The sequence below is a fragment of the Scleropages formosus genome, chromosome 14 (assembly GCF_900964775.1).
Source record: "Scleropages formosus chromosome 14, fSclFor1.1, whole genome shotgun sequence".
NCBI classification, from domain to species: domain Eukaryota; kingdom Metazoa; phylum Chordata; class Actinopteri; order Osteoglossiformes; family Osteoglossidae; genus Scleropages; species Scleropages formosus.
In genome coordinates, this window is record NC_041819.1 from 19,194,755 (window position 1) to 19,216,111 (window position 21,357).

At 44.6% G+C, this 21,357-nt stretch overlaps 1 protein-coding gene across 1 annotated transcript; it reads right to left on the reverse strand.

Annotated features, from left to right (window-relative positions):
* Positions 1–13,826: 13,826 nt before the first annotated feature.
* On the reverse strand, positions 13,827–19,943 carry LOC108931008 (transmembrane protein 35A). The gene is made up of 2 exons (XM_018746559.2): positions 19,636–19,943; positions 13,827–15,047 (listed from the first exon to the last, which is right to left on the reverse strand). The coding sequence occupies exons 1-2, from the start codon at positions 19,753–19,755 to the stop codon at positions 14,685–14,687; spliced, it is 483 nt and encodes a 160-aa protein (XP_018602075.1). The 5' UTR covers positions 19,756–19,943; the 3' UTR covers positions 13,827–14,684.
* Positions 19,944–21,357: the final 1,414 nt, after the last annotated feature.

Here is a 21,357-nt window from a genome sequence, read left to right on the forward strand (position 1 = left end):
ATCGGATCTGTATCCGACATATAGGAGGGGAATTGTGTCGTTCGCATTTGTGCTATTACACATTTTCCGGTGAACTTATAAAGAATTATTATTTTTGATCAAGACCTAACTGCAGCTAGAATGTAAAGAATATGTAGAAGATGGAAATATTGAAACACATAACAGCTTCTTTATGTGAAGGTGAGTAGCATATGGAATTACAGTATTTTTAACAGTACCACCTTTCACAGTATCTGTGCAGTGCTTAAGTTCTAGAGAAACGATGTTTTTAAAATTACTGTTTAAGCTATATAGTATTTTTTAGACTCAGTAATTAACTGTCGGGTTCAGGGCAGTAATGTGTGTATCGATGTGCACGGTGCATCATTGAGTGGTTAACGGAACCTTACGCACTAAATAATAATTAATCAATAAAAATGAATTTCAGAACTGGAAACTGAGACGGAACGCGTGCTCGCATTTTCGTGTCACGCGCCTTAGGAAGCCGAGCGCGCGCTCGTCACCTGCGTTCGTGTGCGCACGTTGGACGAAGGCGCGGAAAAGAAAGGGGAGAAAATATGTTAAAAATGACAAGACATGAATAGAAATAAATAAATAAACAAATAAATTAAAAAAAAACTGGAAGACAGACTGAAAGAGATCAGATAATTAAAAAAAAAAGAAATGGATTAAGCGCCGTCGCTTATTATGTCATGAAGTTAAGCGACGGAGGGACCCGCGCAGGACGCAGCGAAAAAGGTCGCTACAGACACGGACAGTTTTCACATTCCCTCTTAAAAACTCCGTTCATGGTAAAACCACGCAGAGTAAATCCGCAAATACAGCACGAGTCACTGACTGTCCTGTTAAAAGAGCCGACACGCCACCTTCCTGTCACCTAAGTGACACCTGAGGGACACCTTAGTCTTAGACTACTACCTGGCTGACGCGCAAGGGACACTAGTCGCGGAGACGTTACCAAGTCGGTGACGGACACCTTACCTTCCGAGGACTGTCACTGTGTCCCCCTCCGAGTCACCAGCCAGGGTCCGACCGGCTCGCCTCGCCGCGTCGATTCTGTCCGGTTTGTGGTTATTATTGATGATTATTGATTACTGATTATTGATTATTGATTATTATTGTTACTGTTGAAAAGTGCGCTCAGGCAGGGGTGTCTGCCGGGGAGACTCATCCGTGAGCCTCGCAGTTCCGCGGGAGCGCTGAGGTGAGGAGGTGCAGAGGAGAAGGTGGTGGAGAAGGGGTCCAGGGCGCAGACTGACATCGGTCCTCGGACAGGAGACGAGAAGAGAAGAGAGAGGCAGAGAGAGCACCGCTGAAGGCGGATCTCCCACCTCGACTCGTGGAAGAAGAGGCGCCGATCGCCCCCTCCCCTCCCCTCCCCTCCCCTCCCCTCCCTGCAGGGGAAGGACTGGCGAGCAGCGCGGCTTCGCGAGAGGCAAAGTTGTCCGAATGCGCAGATGTGCGTCTAACGCCTTTAACCGACCACCAGCGGTCTCTGCCTTCGGAGTAATGACTGGCGCTCCGCTGATGTGTATGCGCGCGCCTGTACTGTGTGTGTGTGTGTGTGTGTGTGTGTGTGTGTGTGTGAGAGAGAAAGAGAGAGAGAGAGAGAGAGAGCGAGATCATCAACTCCAAACAAATACAGTGTTCTGTGTTTTGCCACACTTGTACGGATCCGCACGTCCGCTCCTCTAATTCTGCGCTCTGTCTCTGTGCACTCGGGTTCAAGGTTCAAGAGAAAATGAAATACGGTTCCTCCCGGGCCGTGCTGCGGAAATACACTTGACTGACAGCAAACGTCACAAAGAAAGACGAGACGAGGCGGTGAGGGTGGCGTGGGGGGGGTCATTCAATTAACAGCAGGTGTAAAACCAGACGCAGGTAACATCCATCCAGTTTCAATAACCGCATATTCTGAGCAGGGTCGGGGTGATCCGGAACCTATCCTGGAATTATTGGGTGCAAAGCTGGGTAGGTGCACCCATAAAACACTTATGTTAATACAGTATAGTTTAGTGATATAGGGTTAGGAATTTAAATAAGAACAGTGTAACAAGTGGATAAATAAATCTGAAAAGCAAGTAAGCATTATAAGACATTTCATAGTGTGGTGCTTACAGTTGCTGCCTTTGCATCCAAGAGTTGCATTATCCATCCTCCCTTCTGACTCAGGTAGCCTTGAGCAAGGTACTTACCCTAAATTGCCCCATTAAGAAATTACCCAACTGTATAAATGGGTAAATAATTGTTAACATGAACATTGTAAGTCGCTTTGGAGAAAAGCCTCTGCTAAATGAATCAATGTAAGGTTGGTGGGGGGCTAGAAAAAAGAGCAGACATAGGCACAACAACACAGACTTCTACACTGATCTTATTATTTTACTTTGAGGTCATGATTCATCATAATAACACTGAATCATTAAGACAAAAATATTATGAGAATTAATGTGGATTGTGAAATTACCGCTGGCTTCCTGACCCCATCATTCTACAAGGAGTTCCGAATACGGTTACTACTTAAGCACAGGTAAAGCATTTAAATTACAAAGCTAGACTTCAGAACAGCAAGTTACATACAAGGTCATTGTGCCTAAAAATCGTGTTCATGCTTAAGTAAATAATACTGTGAAAATGCAGAGTAATCAACCACCACAAAGCATCCTGGGATAGCAACCATCCCCACTGTATGCCAGCTCCAGTGCTATAGGCAATCTCATCACAAATGTATAGAATTCTTGAATTAGTAAACTCTTACAAGGTAACCTCTAATATCTCCTACCTTATGATGTTAAAATATCTATCATGTGGAATTTTAACAAAAATAAGGTAATTGGTCGTCCTGTGTTTGTTCATTTCATTTTGCATGTCCTTCCCTTGGTTGGATGCAGTCACTGTGTTTTGCAGTATTTTTTTGAAGAGAAACCAGGCTATCATATAAGCAATACCAATTAAACGCTATGAAAATGTAAAAAAAATGCAACACAGGACACTTCTCAATGTACTGTAATTACCATCTAAATGAAGACAAGTGAACACTACAATTTGGCCATCTGCTTTCCAGGCTGACATTCGGAAATTTCAGAGCTTGTTGGGCTTTTGGGATTTTAACAATACTCACTGCATTTAGAGCCAAAGTCCTAATTCACATCTAGATGGATCTATGAATTAGGACCCATTTCTTCTGCTGTTTAAGAAGCTGGTAAGTAACGGTTTCAGAGCATCAATTCCCAGGCCATTCAGTTCTAGCAAAGGAAGCCGAAGAAAACCCGGCTTTTGTTTTTCATTATTTTAATTCTGTACTGTTTCTTAAAGTAAACTATACCCACAGAAAACCATATACCACATTCTGGAAAAGTTAACAAGAATTTAAATATAGTCTTCAAGAAAGATATTGTTCAGTTTCAGTATTTCAGTTGTACCCTAGTACACGGGAGTCATAAGGGAGCGAATGGGAGACAGCTTCCAAAACATGAAGACAAGCTGCTGCTAGGATAGGTTATAAGGCAGATGGTCTGAAGGCAAGTGGAGCCCTGTGGGATCTGTGAGATGAGTTCCCTGGCACAGTAAAACATGGTGTCCGTTAGTACTTTTCATCCCATGCTGTTTAGTGTTCTGCTTTAAAAATGCTGTTCTGGCAGCATTTTTGTATATATAGATTTTGTTGATTCATTAAGCTAATGCTTCTCTTCTGAGCAACTTACAGTTAAATACCCTTCAACACAGCTGGATCATTTTTACTCTATCAATTCAGGCAAAGTCCCTTGCTCAAGGGTACAAAAGCAGGAGTGGGAGTTGAATCTGGGCTGGTCAAGTACAAAGGCAGCAGCTCTGAACACTGTGCTACCTGTTACTCATGTGTTGCAGACTTGATAGTAGCCTGGTTTTGTGTGAAACTCTTGTTGTCATCCTGCTTTGTCTTCTTACAGGGCCACAACCACCCCATAAAGAGCCACAAACAGTCTACATGTACTGTTGAACAAGGATAATTCTCACCTCGTCTCTCTCCACTGGCTTCTTGCAGCTGCCCACAAGTTCACAGCTCTGGTAATGGTTTACAAGATCATCATCTGAACTGCTCCTTGAATCCTGCAAGACCTGATTACTTGCAACACTCCAACCAGACCGCTACACTTTTCCACCTCTGTCCACTTGGTGGTCCCATGCACCAAAGGTCCAAAATCAAAAGGCAAAAAGGTTTTTAGCTCTGGCTCCATTAGGGTGGAATGACCTCCCTCTCTCATTCAGGACTGCTGAATCTCTCAGCATTCAAGGAGGGTCTCAAAACTTACCTCATTTGGACTCATTTGATCTCCTATGTGCTCAGTTCAGATCTACACAAGAGTGGTGTTTCTGCATCTGGATCTATTCTTCTGCTGATATAATGCACTGTTGCGTTGTTCTCCGAGATGTGCGTCGCTTTGGAGAAAGTGTATGCTAAATGAATAAACGTTAAAAAAAAAAGTCTAATTTTCAGTGTGTCAATTTGCCTCCAGGACTCACATTTACTTTGGGTTTGCTCAGAGTCCTTTGGCAAGTATTTTGTTGATCAGTTGTTCTGAGGGACACGTGGCGCTAAGTCCAACATTACAGGTATAGACATGGGTTCCAAATAAAGCTCTCTGTTCTCCTGAGCTCTGCTGAGACAGTACAAGTTCCACCTTCCCACTCACTTCCTCCAACCTTGGTGGGGTGCAGTGACCTTGAGCATGTCCCAGAATGCACTAGGTATAAGAAGGGTGAACACAACATACTAGTGAGGGGTCCCATTCAAGAGCAGACTCACGGGGTACCAGGAAGCCGGGGGCAAGTAGCGTTGCAGTCAAGGAAAAAGACTTTCAGCCTGAAGGTTGGCTCGAACCCTATTCCAATCTGCTGGTTTTGCCTCCCCGTTGTACTTAAAGTACTGCAAAAATACTTATTTGTACGAATGGGACAAATACTTTGGCAGTGGACCAGCTAAGCAAATAACTGATAATATCGTTTTTACTACGGAACACTTCTATTAAAAATGCGGTATGATCCACAGCACCCAGTGTCACGGAAAGTTATTTTGTTAATTACGACAATAATAGTAAAGATAAAAGATATGTTTTTTCAGAGAAGAAAGAGAAGTGTTTTCGCCGATTTCAGTGCGTCGTCTGTTAGAGTTTCTTAAAACCTCAGAGCAAATCGAAATGCGTGATGCGAAATCGCTCCCAGTGTAACCCTACGGTGAAATCGCAGCCAAAAAAGGCAAGTCATTTCACTGAAGGCCACATTAGTCCTGAGTCCAGAGAGAGTCGCATTTTTAGATACAACAGATGACGGAGCTACTTCTACCCACATGAGCGTCTGCGGTGCGGTCAGAATCAGCGTGGAAGTGCCTTTCCACTCATCTTTGTCCATTCTGTTAATCACAGCACTACATAAATCCACATGATGAATAGGAAATGGAGAGACCCTAGATCAATATTTTATTTTCGTCCCTAGATGAATTTTTTATTATTTCTGTTTCTCCGTCAGCAAACCTCATAGGAATTCGTGTTAAAATACAAAGCACGCTAAGGCCATTAACTCTAAACAGCAACAACATTACACAAGAGCACGAGAAAGCTGACATCGTTCTTTCCCACGAACACTTAATATGTAGAAAACAGGCTAAGCAGATGCATATGTCCATTTCTGAAATGATTGTTTTCTACGAGAATATCGAGCGAAAACATACATGTCTAGAATGACACGTCTTTAAAATGCAGATTTAAAGAATAAAGGAAACACGAGCACAATGTGGACAGCGCCAGCTGTTCCTCCAAAGCGTATGAACTGTGGAAACTGTCAGGAAAGACATTTCAATAACATGTTGATCAAACACTGAACACCACTGAGCTGTGAAGGGAAGAGGTTCAGTCACCCAACATCAGTTTTGAATTCATGCTTGTAGCTGCACTCATTCTCGGTACCTCACAGAGAGGAGCATAACATGAAACACGTCTTATTTGTATCCACTCCCTAAATAACTCATCCTTGGATAGATAGATAGATAGATAGATAGACAGATAGATAGATAGATAGATAGATAGATAGATAGATAGATAGATAGATAGATAGATAGATAGGTACTCTGGTTGCCTCCCACAGTTCAAAGACATGCAGTTCAGATGTTTTTCTGACTATAATTGCCCTTAATGTGTGAATAGGTGAGTGAGTGTGTACATGTGTGGCCACCCCATGAGGGACTGGCATCCCATCCAGGGTGTACCACCCACAACCTTCCACCCAGCGCTTCCGGGATAGGCTCCAGTCCACCATGACCCTCCTCTGGACAAGTGGTTGTTGAAATTGGATGGATGGATAAATAAATGAAACCTGACAAAGGGCTTTGAAAGATTTGATAGATGGATAAATCAAATGTTGCAAGAAGATGCAAAGAACATGTTGCTTTTATAAACAGAAGTAGGATGTTTTTCGTGATGCTTTTTATTTTTGGCAGGCCCAGGAGCATCTCTACTGATGTCTGACAGCGACTTTGCAGAAAAAATGGGGTCAGCGCTCAGAGCCAGGACCGACGCCAGCTGGACGCGCTGACACGTAGGACGCGAGCGGCACGGAGTCCCCCGGCCCAGAGAACGTGCGCGCGCAGGTGGAACGCAGCACCGACCTGCCGCCTTTGCGTCATTTACCAGCTGGGAGAGAGGAGAATCCGGCTGCACCAGAACTCGGCACGGGGAGGTGATTTTATGGCTGTCAGGTCGGGTGTGCTTGAGAAGGAAGCGAACGAGGACTGGCAGCTCACTTCTGTGGGATGGGAGGCGCGGCACGCCCGGCACGGCTCACCTGAGGAAACCCTCCTCATCAGAAAAGGCAGCGTTCGGGAAACAGACAGCTGGTGTCAAGATGAGGCCAGGATCAAGTCCAACTTGGCCAGTGCTGCAATGGAGAAACAAGTAGCCGAAGAGCTGACCATGATTTACCTCAGTTTTACAGTACAAATATGGAAACATTTTGAAAAACTTCAAAGAATTTGATGAAGTTCTCTTTTTTGGCAGTATATACTGTAAACCTATTGCTGTAAGTCATCTTGGACATTATTATTATTGTTGTTGTTGTTAGGGTCATGGGGGTCTGGAGCCTATCCCAGACTTATTGGTGCAAGACCAATGGGAGTACACCACGAACGGGATGTTTGTCTATTGCAGGGTAGCCACACACAATGACTCAATCATTTCCAGCAGTTTAGCATCGCCAGTTCACCTGAACCTGAATTGTACCTCAGGAAACCAGAGCACCTAGAGGAAACCCGGGCAGACAGAGAAAGAACATGCAAACTCCACACAGACTGAGTCGGATTTGAACCTACACCCAAACAGCCAACTGCCAGTAACAATAAAGAAGTTACATTGCATTTATTTATCAGACACTTCTCTCCAAAGTGACTTCCAATGAACTCTTGTGTTATGAGCCCACACACCTTATTCACCATGGTGACTTACACTGCTAGATCAACTACTTACGCTGGGTCACTCATCCATACATCAGTGGAACACACTCTCTCTCTCTCTGTCACTCACACACTATGGGTGAACCTGAACAGCATGTTTTTGGACTGTGGGAGGAAACCAGAGCACCCAGAGGAAACCCACGCAAATACAGGGAGAACATGCAAACTCCACACAAACTGAGCATGGATCAAACCTACGTTTCTCACACCACCCAGGCGCTGTGAGGCAGCAGCGCTACTCTCTGTGCCGCTGTGCTCCCACGTTGTAGAGGAAGAATGCTTAAGTGCTCACTCATGAATAATTTCAGATATTTTAAAAGGCTATGCTTTTTAGCAGAAAGTAACTATTATTTATATTAACACCAAAATATATGCCTTTTGTGAAACTGCCCATCTGACTGATGTACCGTAATAAGTCATAGTCGTGTCATTTGTTTATGGCAACTTGCGAGGTCCGAATATTATTTTACTGCGTAGATAATGCTGTGCTATGGCTTTAAAAAATTTAAATGATGTTAAACAAAAGGAGTGATGTGTTGTAGACAGCAAACAATACAGTGGCAATACACATCCTCTAAATCCTCTTGTCCCATCCGGGGTCGCGGGGAGCCGGAGCCTAACCCGGCAACACAGGGCGTAAGGCCGGAGGAGGAGGGGACACACCCAGGACGGGGCGCCAGTCTGTCGCAAGGCACCCAAGCAGGACTCGAACCCCAGACCCACTGGAAAGCAGGACCCGGGCCAACCCGCTGCACCACAGTAACAGTAAGATTTTTCAATTAATGTTAATGTTAATTCTCTGGCAGTATATTTACATTTATTCATTTAGCTGACACTTTTCTCCAACGCAACTTACAGTGTTAAAGTTACATTTATTTACCCATTTCTACAACTGGGTACCTCTCTTAAGGGTACTACAGCCAGAGATTGGGATCGAAACTGTGACCTTTGCATCCAAAGGCAGCAGCTCCTGCCACTACTTGCTGTACATACATAAAGTGTTTTGTGCCCCAGTAACAGAGAGGTCAGAAAAAGTTATTATCCACCACTCTGTGGACCCACCCAATGTGCAGGCATTTATTACGCTTGGATGCTGTGGTCTGCGACTGCCCCCAGTCACCGCATGGCAATGTGTACAGCAGCGCACATGTCAAAAAATCCCGTGACTTCCTGTCAGCTTGTGAGCTGCTGGCGGACCTCACGCGTGCCCTTGCATCCAGCTCACACTCCCGAGCGGTGATGATGTGTTGTAGGTACACTTCGGCTGGAGTGTATCGACTGGACTTCAACATACACAACTGCTCATCTCGGTACTTGCGAAAATAATTGCTCAGTTTTTTTCTAAATTTTTTGCCTTTCTTTGCTGAGACATGGGTCCCTATAATCAAAAATGTACATCAATTTGTTATAGTTCGAAATTTTGATTTGGTAACATTATGTCAGATATTCAGATTTTGCATACAAATATTAAACATTGTAAGAGGAGTTAAGTAGGAGTTCAGAAATAAGCCCATGGGGGCATGGTGGTGCAGTGGGTTTGGCCTGTGCCTGCTCTCTGGTGGGACTGGGGTTTGAGTCCCACTTGGGGTGCCTTGTGACAGACTAGTGCCCTGTTCTGGGTGTGTCCCCTCCTCCTCCAGCCCTGCGCCCTCTGTTGTTGGGTTAGGCTCCGGCTTGCTGTAACCCCACATGGGGCTTCAGACAGTGTGTGTGTGTGTGTGTGTGTGTGTGAAATAAGTCTTGAGTGGCCGGTACACAATACATTTCCAGAGTACTTGGGTTTCTTGTCTACAGTGTTTTTTGCTGTGCTTTTTTTTTGCCCAAGGATGGTACCCTGGGGTACCTCGAATTGCAGCAGTCGATGCCTCCCAAGCTGAACAGCAGGGGGGTGCTGCCCTCTGGTGGAAGCACTGCTGTGAGGGGCTCTGACAGCATCCACGTTTACCCAGTTAGAAATTAAGAGAGCTCCAGCTACAAATGATGGATGCATTAATAAAGTCCCGGTCTGACTAGAGCACTGCATTATTTTAAATTTATTTGTTTACAAAGCACAGGGCATCCGATGAGTAATGTACTTCATTTTCAGAGATTTTCAGGAGTTGATTTGTCATTGTCTGCACTATATTTTTCTTGCGTAGGAGTGCTGGGTGCCAAAAGATTTGGGGAGACAAGAATAGGCTGAAAGCACTTCTTTAAGATAATTTTCGTAGGTGAAAGAGAAAATGCAGTCTGTCTAAAAACGAGATGTTTGACAGAAGCAGCTTTACGTCAGAAGCAGCTGGGCGGCACTGTGGCACCTGGGTGGAGCGAGAGGATGTGGGTTCGATTCCTGCTCAGTTTGTGTGGAGTCTGCATGTTCTCCCTGTGTCTGTGAGGGTTTCCTCTGGGTGCTCTGGTTTCCTCCCACAGTCCAAAGACGTGCTGTTCCCCAATAGTGTGTGAGTGACAGAAAGAGTGTTCCACTGATGTATGGAGAGAGACCCATTGTAAGTAGTGTATCTAGCAGTGTAAGTCACCGCGGTGAATAAGGTGTGTGGGTTGGTAACACTACATAGAGTTCATTGGAAGTCGCTTTGGAGAAAAGCATCCGCTAAATGCAGTAACATGAATGTTGCTATGCAGGAAAAAAATGCAGCTCAGATTAAATTAATCACTCAAAGGAAGCAGGAGCATTTGGTTGACCAGCCCTGATATTGACAGAAATCATATTAGAAACCAAAAAGAGAGCTCAAATTTAAATAGAAAACTTGGCTTTACAATCACATTTACTCACTTTGTCATGTACTGAAGGGGGGTGCGGTGGCGCAGTGGGTTGGACCAGGTTCTGCTCTCGGGTAGGTCTGGGGTTTGAGTCCCGCTTGGAGTACTTTGCGATGGACTGGCGTCCCATCCTGGGTGTGTCCCCTCATGCCCTGTGTTGCCGGGTTAGGCTCCGACTCCCCGCGACCCCGTATGGGACAAGCGGTTCAGACAGTGTGTGTGTGTGTGTGTGTGTGTGTGTGTGTGTGTGTGTGTGTGTCATGTACCGTATATACTTGTGTGTCTGTCATGCATCATTTACATTGTCCTGTTAACTCCTCCCAGCCTATGTTGAAACAGCGTGTGCGGCTGATGTCGTCATTTTAAGAAACTCCAGCAGCACAGATTTATTCCAGCAGCTACAAACCTCCTGAATAATTGATCAAAGCCCAGCCTTGGCCCTAAACACACAATACAGTGCAGAACGAATATTTGTTAGATGGAAGATAATTGCATGCACATATTTTCCATCAGGAGGTTGTGGCTTTCATTCTTCTCCGAACTTCACACAGAATTTTTGAATGCTTTTGAAAACTCCGAGATCCGATATGACAGCAAGCGCTAACCTGCATTTCTTATAACAGGGTAGCCAGTCAGGGAGCGGCATCATCAACTAACCGCTCTGCCAGACTGCTACATCTTTAATTAATTACTCATACTAATTCCCCCGTGATATTCGCAGCACTTACAGGCACGCTTACGGTGCAGCTCTTCAATCATTGATATGTCATATTTATATAGGGCCTTAATATTGAAGTTGTTTTTCCTTCAATTAATGAAGAACCTGTGCGGGATACGGCTCAGCGGATTGACACCTTGAGTTTCTGGGGTGGAATTCAGAGCCGGTTCTGTGTTTGCTTGTGTTCCTCGTGTTCACTCTGAGCGTTCAGTCACCGCCGTGTCTGTTCCTCGCTGTAAATTCCCAAAACTCAGCACTCGTAGTGTGTGTGGGTGTGTTGCCATGGGTGTGTGTCCTGTGTACCCTGGTTGTGCCAAAGCAACCATAACCTGAGAAGCGATGGTTCTGTCTAGTGCAAAACTTTACATGGGAATGAAATTTAAAAAAATAAAGAAATAAATAAAAATACCACTCAGTCCTTTTTTGTTTTCTGTAATATAATGTGGGACAAGCGAACAAATTATTTCTCTCGGTCGTGGTGTTTCTGAGTGAAAACCTAAGAGGGTGGAAGGATGATTTTACATTCGAAGTTTGAGTTAATTTGTGCAGCATCCCTACATGCTATGGAATGTGTATTACGTTCCTTCATTCCAGTTCATTCCTATTCATTCGGTGCTGGGCTCTTGGAATTCTTCTCGAGGGGAATCGAAGATCACAGTTTAAGAGCAAGTGAGGAATTACTCCTGTACATGCCATAAACGTAAGTGAATTCGGAATGGACACTAAAAATTCCCATAAAGAACCGGGAAATCTCTGCATCGGAGTCTATAAAGTGAGCTATAATAATTTCAAATTCAGATGATGCCATCTGGTGGAAATGTGTCTCCACACAGGCTTTCGCCACATGGACCTCAAAAAAAAAAAAAAAAAAAAAAAAACTCATTCATTGCAGTTGAATCGAATGTCTTTATCATAAATGGTTCAGGCCATTTCCGGAAAACATGCCAAATTCCTTCCCGATGTTTTAAATAGAGAGAAAATTCCATTCAATTAATTCAGGAGTGTAAAAATAGTGTAACGTATCAGAACTAGTCTGGAGCTCTTGAAATCCAGGCTCAGGACCCACCTTTCCCACACAGCACATATTTGACCTGTACCAGATTCCTTCTTTGTTCCTTTTTGTATTTCAGCTTCACTGGTGGCATTAAACTGTCCGTAGGGTTTTGATGGACCGGGACCCGTTCCGTGGCGCACCCTGCGCTTCTGGGACAGAAACCAGATGCTGTAAATAAAGGACGGAGTCAGTTTCTCTTTTAATTTTGAATTTTTTTTTAAGTTTTTTTGGTGGAGTGTTATTCTGTTGTTGTTCGGCTTTTGGTTTTTTTTTTTTTTTAATGCTGCTATTTTTTGCGTGTGGCACGATGGTGCCGTGGATGGCGCTGCCACCTCGCAGCGCCTTGGCTGTTTGGGCGTGGATCCAAAGCCAGCTCAGCGTGTAGAGTCTGTGTGTTTGCATGTGTCTGTGTGTTTCCAGCCACGTACCAAACACGTGTTTAGGTGAACTGGCAATGCCGCTACTTATCCCACAGTGTGTGTGGCTGCCTGGCAATGGACTGATGTTCTGTCCAGTGTGTATCCCTCCTGACTTAGTGATTCTGGGATAGGCTCTGAACTGCTGTGGCCCTTACAAGAGCAAGCGGTAACAACAATGAGTGATGTCTAGTGTAAATTGCTTCAGAGTTGTAACACATTCTTCTCCTTTACTGTAAAGCACTTTGAGACAGCGAGTATTGCCCCTGTCTCACAGCGCCTGGGTGGTGCAAGAGGGCATGAGTTCGATGCCCGTTCAGTCTGTTTGGAGTTTGGATGTTCTCCGCATGTCTGCGTGGGCTTCCTCTGGGAGCTCTGGTTTCCTCCCGCAGTCCAAAGACATGCTGTTCAGGTTGCCCCATACTGTGTGAATGACACAGAGAGAGTGTGTTTCACTGACGTATGGATGAGTGACCCAGTGTAAGTAGTGTATCTAGCAGTGTAAGTCACCGTGGTGAATAAGGTGTGTGGGCTCATAAAACTGCATGGCATCCATTGTAAGCCGCTTGGGAGGAAAGCATCTGCTAAGTGAAATAACGTAATGTAAATGCACTGCATAAAATGAAATTATTCAAGAAAATTCTCATAATTAGAGTAATCACTCATAAGAGCATAATCCTTTTCTGCCAAGCAGTCAACTATCATTTGTGATTAATAGTAAATCAAAGGACACAACGCCATTTACAATGATATAGTTAAATTGATGCATTTGATGTACAATTATACAGTAAGTATATATAATAGAATGACAATCTAAGTAATTAATCGATTCAAGCGTTAAGCCGATACTCTCCGTGTCTTTATGCAGCTCTCAGATGTTCAGACGCCACTCCGCACACGGGGTGGCGAGGCAGCTGCTCACCTTGAGCGGCGCTTGACGTCCTCAAGCCTCATATTTTGCATTGAAATGTCTGCTCTCACACGGCATCTCTCGTAAGTGCGAGCGGATAAAATTTACGATACAAATTACCTTTGCTCGTACACCCAAACTCTCACCAAAGAAGCCTTCGTTACACAAGAGAAACCTGTACTAATAGTTTTCAAACTAGAGACTGAAATAAACTCAACAGAGAATCAGTGAATCACAAAAAAACACTTTTATACTTCATGAATTGTCTTTACTTCACTCCTTTGTTTCACAGTATTCACGTCCAGCATTCTCACATCAGTTTGCATCCACACTAGGACAGAATATCCTCTTCCGTTGACTCGGTTTACAATTGCATTTAGGGCACCGCATTTATCTTAGACATTGTATGTACCGTATGGTTCTGTGTTTTCCCCGTTCGGTGTCAGGTGTTCGGCTCCAACAAACTGATATACAGACAAATAAACAAATAGAGCTCTTCGGATCACAAATTAATTCTGAATTAACGCGTTAATTGCACCCCTTCGCATTAAACAAAATGTCAGCGGTAAGGACAGTTGTGCAGTTTACCATTTTAATTAACTCGGTAACCAACAGAATAAGAAAAGAAACCCAGAAATAAAAAGTTAGACGGAAACAAACACACGCATTTCCACAACGAGCTTAAAAATGCACCTAGAAACAGACATCGTTTTGCCCGCGCAGCAAAAATAAATGACCGAAATAGTGGACCGCAAGAAAAATAATACTGTTAATGTAACATTTCCTGTTTTTATTAACATGGCACATACAAAGTGTTTTCTGAAGTGGTATTACATAGGATACTGACTTTACAAGCACTAACATTTAGACAGTTCCATGTGAGCTGATGAGAAAAGACGCATCAACTTTCACAAAGATGAAATTCTCAGAAAAACTGTACTGTGAAAGGAAGCTTGACTGAGGTGTACGACTAAAATTCAATTAACTGAAAACTGTTTAGAACAGAAGAGGGAAAAAGTAATGGGTTTCTCAGTTCTCAATAGGCTTCTCAAAATAAATGTAAATTCCACAACAATTATAAACTCAAAACAGTTGCCCCAAGAATGATTTGTACCATGGCTGGGCTAGTGGGGCTGCCCTTGGGCAGGGAGCAAGGGAAGGCCACCAATCGGCCAGTGCGGGGTGGGGGCGGAGGTAGAGGTGGAGGTGGAGGTGGAGGTGGAGGAGGGGGTGGAGATGGGGGTAGGGCTGCAGCCATCATGCCACGATCGCAAAGGCGGCTGTCTTTCTCATCCGTTTTCGTTATCCGGAGCGATGTCCTTGCCGCTCCGGCCAAGACGGCCGCACAACTACGAAACTTTGACCTTGTTCTTCTCCTGCAGGCTGACCCGCTCTTCCCGGAGTTCCTCCCGCTCGGGACGCTCTTCGCCTTGCCGAGCAATGAGTAGGCGGCAGGTGAGCAGGATGCCGAAGACCAAGGCATGAGCGTAGCGCTTCAGCGGGTCGCCCACCAGCTGGTGGAAGAAGAGCACCGCCAGCATGACGAGCAGAAGCAGAAAGTTGGCCACGTCCTTGGGGCGCCCGGGCACGAGGGTCATCACAATGCCGCAGCCCAGTTCCAGAGACCCGATGATCTTTCGCAGCAGCACTGAGCTGATGCCCATCTTCTTCAAGGCGGGCAACGCTTTGGCGTAGCTTTTGTACGCCTGTTTCTGAAAAACAACGTGGACAGCGATGGAGCTCAATCTGACTGAAGGCACTCCACTGAGCAGACCTCTCTCTTATGTCAGTCGCTTGTTCCGCACAACCCCGTATTTCTTTGCCTGCATCTAAATGGGCTTATTAGGAAACGAGAACAGATTGGTTCGCTCGTTGAAAATAAAACAAACGCTCGACTGGCCCCAAACAACAAACTCAACTCGTCATGAGCGCTGCTCATTTTTTCCTTCTGGCAGCCTTGCTGTTAGTCAACAGTTGTATTCAATATTCCATGGCAGGGTTCTCCTTGGAGCAGTAAACTGAATGCATTGGAACAGTTCATCTTAAATCGCATTTCTTTCCAAAAACTGACATTATTAATCTATGCATATTAGCAGTCAGTATTCCAAACATCCACTGTACATGTTTTTAACTTCACGCACCTCCACAGTGTACCGAACTTGCTCAACAGAACCTCTTCTCTTGGAGCCACGTGTTAATAATTAACCCCCATACTCAATAACATCATTGTGTACAAAGCTATGTTCAATTTTGGCTTGTAATGAATAAAGCGTCCCACGTAATTTCATTCCTCATCTTTATCTAACCTATAAATCAGACTAAATACTAAACTGTGTCAGGTTGTTGAAAGGCCAAAGAAAAGGTCAAGTCCAGATTCAAAGAGAGGTCATGTAGTGGTTCAAGATGCGCCTTTGGACCCAAAAGTTGCAGGATTGAATCCCCTCTCCAGCTGTAGTACCCCTGAGCAAGGGACTTACCATAAATGTTCCAGTGGAAATTATCCAACTGTAAAAACTGGACAAACAGTTGTAAGTAGCTGAAAATTGTAAAGCTGCTTTGGAGAAAAGAATCAGCTGAATGAGTTAATGCAAATTCAATTAAAAAGCCTGCATGTTTTATTAGATAGGTAGAAAAATAACTACATTAGAGGGGAAAGAAAACAGGACAGCGAATCACTGAGCACTTTGAACAAATCAAAATCCCCCAAGGAAGGGGATTATAAACAGCTCTCGCTTATTTACTCTGTATTATTCTATATGTCAAAACAGCTAGAGCTCTTTTCACCGGCGTCAGGAGTCTGGAACATTTTTGTGTTCAATCAATTTGTTATTGTGCTTTACACTTAAGTCAGCTTGGTGTGGTAAAACTAGGCATTCAAAAAAAATATATAAATATAATAAAACACATTCTTAGGAAGACTGCCTCACAAGACTGGTTTTACATTTATTATAATGTCATTGGTCTGTGTTGAACGGGGGCGCATTGGTGCAGTGGGTTGGACCGGGTCCTGCTTTCCAGTGGGTCTGGGGTTCCAGTCCCGCTTGGGGTGCCTTGCGAGGGACTGGCATCCCGTCCTGGGTGTGTCCCCTCCCCCTCCAGCCTTACGCCCTGTGTTGCCGGGTTAGGCTCGGGTTCACCTTGGGACAAGCAGTTTCAGCCAATGTGTGTGTGTATGTTGGGCCACTGGTGTGCATGCAGCGCAGTGCAGCTGTAAAGCAGGAGGAATTCAGGAGGTTTTGAATTTCTGCACTGGAATCCAGCACGACTCTGCTCCAGTTTACAGCAGTCTAAGGAAGGATGGACATGTTGCTGTAGAGCTCACACCCAACTGTCCTACATGAGTCCAGCTACTGACAACATCACACCCTGTGACCTGAGCCTTTCGGTGCAGGAGCAGAGGCACCCCGGGAGGCGGGAAGACCTCATCACAGAACCCAGATGATCGCTGCACTGCGCAGCGACAGATCGCCCAGCTGCAAGGAGCTGCCGTCACAGAAAGAGTGCAGCGGCACAAGCAGAACAGCTGCCATTATTTTCAAAAGAATCCCGCGGTAAAGAGTTAAGAGCCACAGCTGCAGATGCCAGATGTTAACAAGAAAGACCAGCAAAAGTTGAAAGAATTCATCTTTGTCGGCTCATGCCGACCGTTAACGGTCGAACGAAAAGGTAACAAAGGACATGGAAGCAGAGGAAAGGCGAGAAAAATAAAGGGTGATCCCGATCACCCTTCAGCTGGACACACTATCAGTGTCACTTATCAGTGGCTATTTGCTTGGAAGGGCATGAACATTAAAAGAGCACTTTCTAATGCGCAGTTTGGAAAAGCAGAGCATTAGTCAGTAAATTTAAAGTAGGAAACTAGATGGCTAATGCTGCTTAACTGACTAGGAGGAAAACAAGAAACTGGAAACAACACGCAACTAGCAGTCACTACCGTTTGTGTTTCCCTTCTTGCAACACCATTTCTTCCCAAAAACAATGACTTTAAATTTTTGCTTTTTTTTTAGGTTTTATTGAGATGGTGTGGGGGGGGTGCAGCGGGTTTGGGCAGGGACCTGCTCTCTGGGGGGTCTGGGGTTCGAGTCCTGCCTGGGGTGTGTGTGTCCCCCCTCGAACCCTGCACCCTGAGGCCGGCAAGATGGGATACCGCCACCCCATGGTGACCGAAACTGGTGACCAACTGCCACGACGGACGAGACGTACCTTTGTGAACTGGGACATCAAGTTAACACTCATCTACAGTGTTATTATTAGCTGTAAATTGATTTTAAAGTCTTTTTTACTCTAGAATGCCCAGGAGAGCTGGGCAGCCACTGGAACTTGGACCCCCAGAGGTTTTTTTTTTCTCTCTCTTGCCTTTCAGTTAGGAGTTTTCTGTTCCTTTCCTCCGTGGCATGTAGGCATACTTATAGTTTTAATAACTGCATGGACACCGTAGTAATTTAATATATAACCAACTATCTATTTGTCTATTTGTCTTAAGCTTTTGCTCAGCGCTATGTGTCACTGTGTGACAAAAGAGCTCTATAAAAGTAAACTGAATTGATTTCAGCAGTTCGCTCTGTCTGGTAAACAGCTCTATGACATATGAAAAAATAATAACAGTTGGTTCTTTACTGTTTTTTTCTGCTGCATATTTTTGAAGAGTATCTTCCACCCGCTGCTTCTGTCCCACAGTTTTTCACTGCATTCTTAACCCTTGATTGACAGCAACAGCTTCACTTCACCTGGTGGTTAAATTACTAGGTCCAGTCAAGTGCTACGTTGAACTTGGATCAGATGCAATAACACGGTATATTCCATCCTGGAAATAATCAGATAACCACAGTGTTATCTTGTGACCTTGTTCAAACTTCTGCTTCATCGCCTTGGATAAAGACCTCAGATAAAGGTAAATATAGGGTCATATTGTTGCCATAGTTTTATAATAATAATAATAATAATAATAATAATTTTTCTTCTGCTTATTATTATTATTATTATTATTATTATTATTATAACAACAATGAACTGTAGATAGCATAGCAGTTAAAGCAGCTAGAGCTACTTGGTTGTATTTGAGCTAAACGGACTGTTCAGACAGACTGTATTGTACCTCTGGTGCTACTGTAATGTAACAGATGTACCAGGGTAGCAGGTAGCAGAGTGGTTAAAGCATTCACAGCCGAATAGTTTGAATCCCACTCTTGCTGTACCACCCTTGATCAAGGCATTTACTTTGAACTGGAATAGTTAAAATTACCCAGCTGTATAAAATGGTAAATCATTACAAGTAGTTTGGTATTCATATATTGCAAAAATGATGTTGCTCTGGAGAAAAAGCATGAATTAATAAAAGTTTTTAAGAACCCCTTGTTTAAAACCACAGTGGCTTATGAAATCAGTAAAGGCTGGTTGCTATATTATTTATTAGAAATAATAAGGGGGGGGGGGGGGGGGGGGGGGGTCTGACAGAGAAAGGTCTCAGGTTCGAATCCTGCCTTCTGCTGCACTACCCCCGTGAGGTGCTCTGCAGAAAAGCATCAGATAAATGTAAATTTAGCTGCTACATTTGACCAAAGGGTTATATGATGAATTTTACAATTTATTTACATAGCACATTACTGTATCCATGAAGGAAACTATCGCAGGGGCTGGGATTCGAACCCACAACCTTCCAGCTGTAAGAGTGCACTACCCAATGGCCCAGTGTATAAAAGACTGCATTATTATATATGATATATATAATATACCATGTATGCGAGTACTGCTGACCCTACATGATCGTGTGCAGCTGGGATGCCCTGGAGCTCCAACATGAGCAGCGCTGTAGAATTTACTAGAAAAAAGCGCCACTGCCCGAGAGATGCGCTCAACTCCCGTCCCAAAACGACCCTCTTTTTACCACAGTACAGCAGCACAGTAACCCAGGAAGAGGAAAATGAACCATTTTTGTCATTTTGAACAGGAAATAATGAAATAACCTAAATAATCGTGTATCGTAAATAATTAATTTCTATACGAATTAAAGGCAACAGCAGCAGTGTTCTTTCCCTAAGGTTAATATTTACAGCTGTTTTTTAAGAAAGGTGCGAAAGCTGACATTGGAACTTAGGGATTATTATTGTGGGGAAAAGCGGTGTTCATATATATTAACTTAATAAATTAAGTGTATTATTTCTATTTGCTCATGTATTTTCCGCTCTGTGAACGAGGACACATCATGTCAGATAAACTAATCGTTCACGCTCAGAGTACAACCGCACAATAAATAATAAATAATAATAATAATAACAATAATAATAATAATGTGCCACTTACCATCTCGTTGTACGCGTCTTTACTTAACCTCGGTGTGAGTTTAATGGTGCCCATGAAGACGAAGAAGAGCCCGAGTGCGAAGGAGAGAGTGACAATGGTTATTGTGCGCGGAGAGGCCATCTTCTTCGTGCTCGGGATCCCCGCGCGTCTGCGCTCCCGAAGCGGCACGCGAAGCGCTCGGCCCCGGCGAACCGCAGCGGCGCCAAGCGAGAACGAGCTCGGTATCCCGCCCGGGTCGGCGGCCGCCTCAGGGTCCTAGCGCCCGAAGCGCTGTGCCGGTGCTGCGCATCAGGAAGCGCCCCAGTTGCGCGCTCCTACGGCAAAGTGCACCGCATATTTACTTGTAGTAACTTTCAAAGATGCAGTATTGTTATAAACGAGATTAAAGGAAATTTTGCACCGACTGTAGTGTAGACAATCTCCGGCTTCAGCAGACTACTGTTATCAGTGATTAAGTAATAATATCTATTTTTTTGTTAAACATTTGATTATGCGACAGGAAATTCAAAATGCGTATCTAGATAAGAGTAATGAAATGCATACGCTAGAAATAAAATACATGGAAAACCCTACATGAGACATACAGACACCCCTCGACTTACGCAGAAAGACCGTTCTGCAACCCATACGTAAGTGAAAATTTACTTATGTCGGATCCCCCCTGTCCTCCGTTACAGATCCAAGCCTTCCCATTTCCTTTGCGTTAATGTAGTGGGGGTTTTTTTGCATATTTTTAACCTATTTGATTATTCACAATGCAAGCGTACTGCAATCAATTTGGAGATGAAATTGAAAGTAATGAAGAAGTATGAATGTGGACAAAGATTATCAGGGACCAGGCAGGTTTAGCTGTATCGACTGATGTAAATAGTGTAGGAATGCTACACGTACTGTACGCATACCATATGCAGTCATCTATTTTTTCATTAAATTCATGCTTTATCCATCCATCTATCCATCCATCCATCCATTTTCTTTCCCGCTTGTCCTGTTAGGGTCACGGTGGCAACAGGGAGAGCAGAGAGGCTCTGAGCAGAGAGCCGCCCCTGTCCCCGGCAACTTCCTCCAGCTCAGCCTGGGAGATCCCCAGCCATTCCTAGGCCAACTGTGAGATATAATCCCTCCAGCGGGTCCTGGCCGACCTCGGGGCCTCATCCCAGTTGGCTGTGCCTGGTATACCTCCAAAGGGAGGCTCCCAGGGGGCATCCTTATCAGATGCCCGAACCACCTCAACTGGCTTCTTTCAATGTGAAGGAGTAGCGGCTCTACTCCGAGTTCCTCCCGGATGTCTGAGCTCCTCACCCTGTCACGGAGAGCGAGTCCGAACCCCCTGCGGATAAAACTCATTTCGGCCGCTTGTATCCGCAATCTTACTCTTTCGGTCATTACCCAGAGTTCATGACCATAGGTGAGGATAGGGACGGAGACCGACCAGTAAATAGAGAGCTTCACCTTATGACTCAGTTCCCCCTTCTCCACTACAGTCCGGTACAGCGACCGCATTACTGCTGCCGCTGCTCCCAGTCTGCGGCCGATCTCACGTTCCCTTCTCCCCTCACTCGTGAACAAGACCCCAAGATACTTGAACTCCTCCACCTGGGGCAAAAACTCTCCCCTTACCTGGAGGGGGCATACCATCCTTTTCCGTGAGAGAACCATGGACTCAGACTTTGAGGTGCTGATCCTCATCCCCACCGCTTCGCACTTGGCTGCAAACCGTTC

What these genes read in the sequence shown, in the direction of transcription:
- LOC108931008 (XM_018746559.2), bottom strand. Translation starts at nt 19,755, where the DNA reads ATGGCCTCTCCGCGCACAATAACCATTGTCACTCTCTCCTTCGCACTC. An exon ending in AAGACGCGTACAACGAGATG is followed by an intron (nt 15,048 to 19,635) that starts GTAAGTGGCACA and finishes GTTGTTTTTCAG; the next exon opens with AAACAGGCGTACAAAAGCTA.